At 41.5% G+C, this 7,097-nt stretch overlaps 1 protein-coding gene across 1 annotated transcript; it reads left to right on the top strand.

Annotated features, from left to right (window-relative positions):
* Positions 1-631: 631 nt before the first annotated feature.
* Positions 632-1,680, top strand: LOC121158713 (histone H3.3A-like). The gene is made up of 2 exons (XM_040983640.1): positions 632-1,155; positions 1,500-1,680. Exon 1 carries the CDS (start codon positions 731-733, stop codon positions 1,139-1,141), a length of 411 nt encoding a protein of 136 aa, XP_040839574.1. The 5' UTR covers positions 632-730; the 3' UTR covers positions 1,142-1,155; positions 1,500-1,680.
* Positions 1,681-7,097: the final 5,417 nt, after the last annotated feature.

Below are 7,097 nucleotides of genomic sequence, written 5' to 3'. Positions count from 1 at the left end.
TTTGGACTCCTAGCTTTGGTCTGACCCAGCCTTGGGTGATGCAGACATTTAAGGAGAGAGTGAACTAATGGATAAAAATTTTCTCTTTCTCTTTCTCATTTCTCTCTTCATCTCTTTCTTTCTGTCTATGTCTTTCAAATACAATGGCTATAATAAAAAAGAGCTATGACAAATGTGCTTGAAATGACTAATGACTAAGAGAATATATAAATAACAATTAGGTATCAGAGCAATAAAATAAATTTAAATTGGAAAACAGGTCTTGAACTACAGGGAAATCTAAAAATGTTCCAAAAGAAAAGAACACAACCAACCTCCCAAAGAAGATGCTGTTGCCAAGTTTGCTGAACATTAGGATCAACTTTCTGCAAGTAGAAATCACACATGGGACTGCAGAAGAAAATTGTTAGGATGGTTAGAATGAGAAAGGGTTGGGGTGAATATCTGAGAGATCTGGAGATTGAAGGAATAGAAAACTAGTTTTCCTAATAGGAAAGTGAAATAACAGAAAGAAGTGTCTCAAAGATTTTGACGTGAGACCTCAGGGAACATCTTGGATGGGCTGAAATGCTTGCTAGAGTAACAGGTGAAATGCTGAGCTTAAAAAGTCCCAATAGGGTGTTCCCAGTCACCGCCGCGCCGACGTCGCTCTCAACGCCAGCGCCGCCTCTCGCTCGCCGAGCTCCAGCCGAAGGAGAAGGGGGTAGGTGAGTAAGGAAGTACTTGCACCATGGCTCGTACAAAGCAGACTGCCCGCAAATCGACTGATGGCAAGGCTCCCAGAAAACAACTGGCTACAAAAGCCGCTCGCAAAAGTGCGCCCTCTACTGGAGGGGTGAAGAAACCTCACCGTTACAGGCCTGGTACTGTGGCGCTCCGTGAAATTAGACGTTATCAGAAGTCCACTGAGCTTCTGATTTGCAAACTCCCCTTCCAGCGTCTGGTGCGAGAAATTGCTCAGGATTTCAAAACAGATCTGCGCTTCCAGAGTGCAGCTATTGGTGCTTTGCAGGAGGCAAGTGAGGCCTATCTGGTTGGCCTGTTTGAAGACACCAACCTGTGTGCTATCCATGCCAAACGTGTAACAATTATGCCAAAAGACATCCAGCTAGCACGCCGCATACGTGGAGAACGTGCTTAAGAATCCACTATGGGGCCCGGCGCGGTGGCGCAAGTGGTTAAGTCCTCGCCTTGCACGCCCGGGATCCCATATGGGCGCCGGTTCTAATCCCGGCAGCCCCGCTTCCCTTCCAGCTCCCTGCCTGTGGCCCGGGAAAGCAGTCGAGGACGGCCCAAAGCTTTGGGAACCTGCACCCGCGTGGGAGACCCGGAAGAGGCTCCTGGCTTCGGATCGGCATAGTATCGACCCGTTGCGGCTCACTTGGGGAGTGAATCATCGGATGGAAGATCTTCCTCTCTGTATCTCCTCTCTGTATATCCGCCTTTCCAATAAAAAATAATAAAAATAAATCTTTAAAAAAAAAAGAATCCACTATGAGGAGAAACATTTCATTCTCAAAACAAATTTTTTTTCCCTCTTCTTACCTGTTATATTGGTAGCTCTGAACGTTTAGGGGTGTTTGTTTTTTTTTTTTTGTTTGGTTTTTTTGTTTGGTTTTTTTGTTTGGTTTTGTTTTTTTCCCCATGGGGTCAAAAGGTACCTAAGTATATGATTGCAAATGGAAAACTAGGGGACAGAAATCAGGTATTGGCAGTTTTTCCATTTTCATTTGTGTGTGGGTTTTTAATATAAATGCGGGGACGTAAAGCATTAACGCAAGTCAAAATGTTTCAGTGAACAAGTTTCAGCAGTTCAACTTTATAACAATTATAAATAAACCTGTTAAATTTTTCTGGACAATGCCAGCATTTGGATTTTTTTAAAACAAGTAAATTTCTTATTGACGGCAACTAAATGGTGTTTGTAGCATTTTTATCATACAGTAGTAGATTCCATCCATTCACTATACTTTTCTAACTGAGTTGTCCTACATGCAAGTACATGTTTTTAATGTTGTCTGTCTTCTGTGCTGTTCCTGTAAGTTTGCTATTAAAATACATTAAACTATAAAAAAAAAAAAAGTCCCAATAGGGCCTGGCATGGTAGCCTAGCAGCTAAAGTCCTCACCTTGAACTCACCGGGCTCCCATATGGGCATCTGTTCTAATCCCAGTAGCCCTGCTCTCCGCTTGTGGCCTGGGAAAGCAGTTGATGATGGCCCAAAGCCTTGGGACCCTGCACCCATATAGTGCAAGCTCTGGGCTCCTGGCTTCGGATTGGCTCAGCTCTAATGGGAGCTGCTCATTGGGGAGCGAGTCAGCAGACGGAAGATATTCCACTCTGTCTCTCCTTCTCTCTGTATATCTGACTTTCTAATAAAAATAAATCTGAAAAAAACAAAGCTCAAATAAATATTTTCTTATTTAGAAAACACGATTTTGTTAAAAGGAAAAGTGCAGTTAGAGTTTTTGTTTCAAAATGCTTGAAAAGTTGGTGTAGCAGGAAACAAAACATCATAACTATAAAGAAAACAGAAGCTATAACTACAAGTAAGGAATAAATAAAACGAGATCAGAACATGGTATTCTGATAGAGAAGAAAGCAACTTTGGGCAGCAAATGACAATAATCTTGGCAAGAGCTACCCCCGGGTAAATACAGCTGTCTGAGAACAGGAGAACTTGCAAATAAAATTACCTCCTAAGATGAGTAACATAATGTACAGCTACCACATGAAGGAAAATTACAAAGCAGCTTATACTTTACACATATTTTGAGTTATATATACAACACTAATATAATTTGTTCATAATTTAGATTGTTTAGATTTTTGGAATTGCATGTCTATTAGAGACATTGTTTCAGACTGTGGTGAAAATAAGAATGCTGATTTTAGAATGTAGAATGGAGGTTTGGCATTGTGGTGTGGTGAGTAAACCATTGCCTACAATACCAGTATCCCATTTGGGTGCTGGTTCATGTTCTGCCCTCTCCACTTCTGATCCAGCACCCTGCTAATGGCTTGGGAAAAGCAGTGGAATATAATTCAGATGACTGGGTCTCTGCCACCACTGCCACATAGGAGACTCCGATGAAGCTCCTGGGTCCTTATTTTGGTCTGGCCCAGTCCTGGCCTTTGTGGCCACCTGAAAATTTAACCAGTAGATGGAAGAAATGTTCCTCTTTTTTCATTTTTCATTTTCTCTATATAGCTCTGATTGCCAAATGAATAAACAAAAATTTTAAAATAGAGTGTGAGTTAGACAAAAAAGTAGTATGTAACCATTATAAAAGCTACTGGAAACAAACAGAAAGGCAGATGGTATACAGACTATTCCTGTAAAGAGATGTATAACACCAAAAAATATACACACAAACTCTCTCCTTGCTATTAAAGTTGGCAAGTCACTTATAAGCTAATACATTTAAGCAATTTTGCATGTATGTGTAAATAATTTAAAATTTCTTCTTGAACCCATTTGATTATGTAATTAAAAAAACTTACTAGCTAATAAAAAATAACATAAAAAAGTGCCTATTCTGCACCAGGTTTTAAAACTGTTGAACACTCATAGAAACTCTGTGAAATAGATCTTTGGGATCCTCATTTTTTAAGGGAGGTTAACTAATTTGTTTGAGGTCAAACAAGTCTCAGACACAATGTTTTATGACTAACTGTAATAACTGGTGACCAGAGATTGATTAATTAACCAACATACTGTCTCTGCAGCTCATGCTGCGTCCTCAGAAGGATCTATTCTCTTCCTAGAATCTGGCATTTTATGGGCGACACCGCTGGAAGTGCTCACGCTAAGCCACCGTTTGTCAGGCTGGCGTATGCAGGTGGCTTGTGCACAGCATGTTATTTGCACATCCATTCCTTTCCTTATTCTGCTACAAAGTCTCTTTTTCCTTCTTCAAACTCAGCACCTTATCTAATACTGGGCAAATCTTTTCCACATGGTCTTTATTATATCAATAGCCCTGGTGGTCTCCATGTGGGTTCCTAGACACTCAGCCTGTTTCATTGAATTCACACTTCATCACTGGACAGAGTCTTCACTGACCTTTGTGTATGTCATTAGTGTGGATCTTATCTTCTCGCCTACCATGCCGATCTTTGTAAGTAAGAACCATTTTATGCTAGAAATTCTAGGTACACAATCAATGCATGTTTACTTAACGTTTTTACTCAAATCTGGAGCTGCTTCAAATTTATTAGTGTATAGTCCCAAATTGATATCAGGAAGATAATAATTCTACTGCATTCTTAATAATGACTATACAATTTAGAAGTGTGCACACTTGTTCTTAAGAGAATGATTCATACTTTCTGATAGTAGTAATGTTTTTGTAATGTAATCTATGACCAATGACTGAACATATGGACTTTAAATTGATCATACATTTCATCAGGTAGATCCATGAAAAATAGAATGTACTCACCAAAGTCATACTTTTTTCGCTTCACAGTTTGATTAGCAGGGTGGCTTATTTCCTAGGTGGAGAAGAAAAGATCTAGTGACAAAGTTATTTCAAAATTGATTCATAGTCTTGGGAAGTCTTTGAAGGATTATATTGTTCTCTTTTCCTGTCATTTAGGGATATTCCATTTATAAATTTCAAAGAGACTACAATCCATGCTTTTCTAATATTGAATACATTCCAAACAGATGTAATTTTTAAAATAGAGAACACTAATGCTTTTCTTTAATTTCCATATTTATCCATGTAACTGTACAAGTAACACAATAATTTTCCTCTTTTCTTTTAGAACTCACATTCTTTGGAGGTGTATTCTCCCTTAACACATAGCACTTAGTATCTTGCCCATTTCTGTTATTCTGTATCCATAAGAATTGTTCAGATGTGGTTTTATGAATTCTCCTGTTTAAAAAATTATGATTTTATTTTCATTTTATTTGAAAACTTGAGAGCTATATGTAGATGTTCCACCCATTGGTTCACTATTCTCTCGTGTACAACACCCAGGGCTGAGTCACAGGACATCAGAGCTCAATCTTAGTCTCCTACGTGGGTCGCAGGGATTGAATTACTGGATCCATCATTTGCTGCTTTTCAGGGTGTGCATAAGCAGGAAGCTGAATCAAAAGCAGAGTAAGTAGACTCAAATCAGGCAACTTGTATTGGGATGCTCAAACCCCAAGTTATGATTTAACTACTGTTATACGGTAACCTCAGACTTGCCTCTGTGTGTGCTAGCTGTTGCAGAGTCAAATTCAGTCAATGACCTGCACCAGTCAACACATATGCTGGTAAATGCAGCTTCCTGGTCAGTTCTGTCCATAGTCCCATCTCCCACATGAGTTGCTGGCCTGCTCCCAGCCACAGATCTTGCACCTTCTGGGGGGAACTGTATTCCAGCCTGACATGACCTGTCACCTAGTCTTGGCACTTGTTGGTGTGTGCTGCAGCCTAACCTAATTGGGCTGTACCCAGACTAGCCCACTTCTAGTTCCAGCTCTCATTCTGACTCTTAGAAGAACCAGCACATGCTGCAGCCCAGACCAGTCTGATCTAGTTACAGCTCAGGCTCTCACTCACCAGAGGGAGTTGTAGTTTAGCAGGCAAACTCCCAAATTCCCCTTGTTCAACGTAGCCTGACATGGCCCACCTGCAGTCTCAGCTAGTGGGTGTTGTAGCCTAGTCCAGCCAGGTGCAGCCCATACCCTGTCCTGACTCTTGTGCGTGTCAGCTGGTGCTATGGTCTGACCCATTCTGGCTTGCTCACATACCTGATCCACACAAATGTTGATAAGTGCTTCAGTCTTGCCTGGCCTAGCACACCCAACCGCAGGGGTGTTCCCCAAATTTCCGTACTAGACCCACTCAGGTGCTGCAGCCCTTCTTGGCATGGTCTGCCCTCAGTCCTGGCCTTTGCATGTGCCAGTGGGTGCTTCAGCCTGGCCCTGCCTGCCCTCCTCCCAACTCCAACCCCAGGTCAGGTCAGTTCTATGGTCCAGCCTGACTCAGTCTATCACCACCCCCAATTTTCCACACAAACCAGTGAATGTTTTAGTCTCTCAGAGGTGAGTCCACAAGTCCCCTATAGAATCTTGCCCCAGATCTGGCTCTCTCACGTTCTGGTAGGTGCTGTTGCTAAGCCTGACATGGCCCACGCCCTGACTTGATACTTCGGGGTGAATACTGCAGCCTAGCCCACCAGGATTGCATCCCACCTCCAGCTTTTGTGTGTACCAGTGGGCAGTGGGTAATGCTATTTAGCCCAGCCCAGGTCTCTCATGTGAGTGAGTGCCTTGGTCTGACCCAGACATATCCTCCAATTTTTCATTTTCATTCCTCTAAACCACTCCATCTTACATCTCTCTCCTACTCGTGGGTAAAGTGGCCTTGGCCGAGGAAAACCCCAGAAGTCATTTCTCCCCTGTCAAACATGTCCTCAGCTCCTCCCACTCCAATATATCCCCAGACCCTCTTCCTTGGGTAATCTGCAGCAATACCCTCCCTCACATGACCCCTACCCTCAGCCTGGCCACTTGGGGCTACCTGTCCCAGTGCTGTGTTTGCCACCTTCCCCACAGATCTTTAGAAAAAATAAAATGGAACAGGCAGCTCCGCTGGAAACTGGTATAATTAACACAAGTTCAGCATTAACTAGGCCCAGAATATCCACTGTTACTGGCTGCTTTTCTCTCAGCAGGGTAACACGTGCCTAGGTTCAAGGCAGCCTAGCCAGTTGCCTACAATTGGGGCTAGTTATGTTAATCTGGAGTTAAAAGGCGTCTAGGTTTTACTAGAATATAATACAAGTGAGTACATTGACTAGATTCTGTGTACTGAGTTATTGTTTTTTGTTATTGTCTACTTTATTTTGTATAGAGATTAAATCCCAGACAGAATTAGTTATTATTTTCTACCATTTTACTGATGGCACCTTTCTCTTCTTTAATTACCATATTTTTGTACAAAATATTGCCTTTTTACCTAGAAATTTCATTCATTTTTAAATTTTGTTGTGATGATAGAAGAATATATTTCATAGAGGTAGACTTTACAGTTGGCAATTATTTTCCATATTCAAAAGTTACGATTCCATAATTTTCTGGCTTCAATCAT

This window comes from Ochotona curzoniae, unplaced genomic scaffold (assembly GCF_017591425.1).
Source record: "Ochotona curzoniae isolate NIBS_2020 unplaced genomic scaffold, NIBS_Ocur_1.0 contig_3819, whole genome shotgun sequence".
Taxonomy (NCBI): domain Eukaryota; kingdom Metazoa; phylum Chordata; class Mammalia; order Lagomorpha; family Ochotonidae; genus Ochotona; species Ochotona curzoniae.
This window is presented reverse-complemented; position numbering and strand designations above follow the sequence as displayed.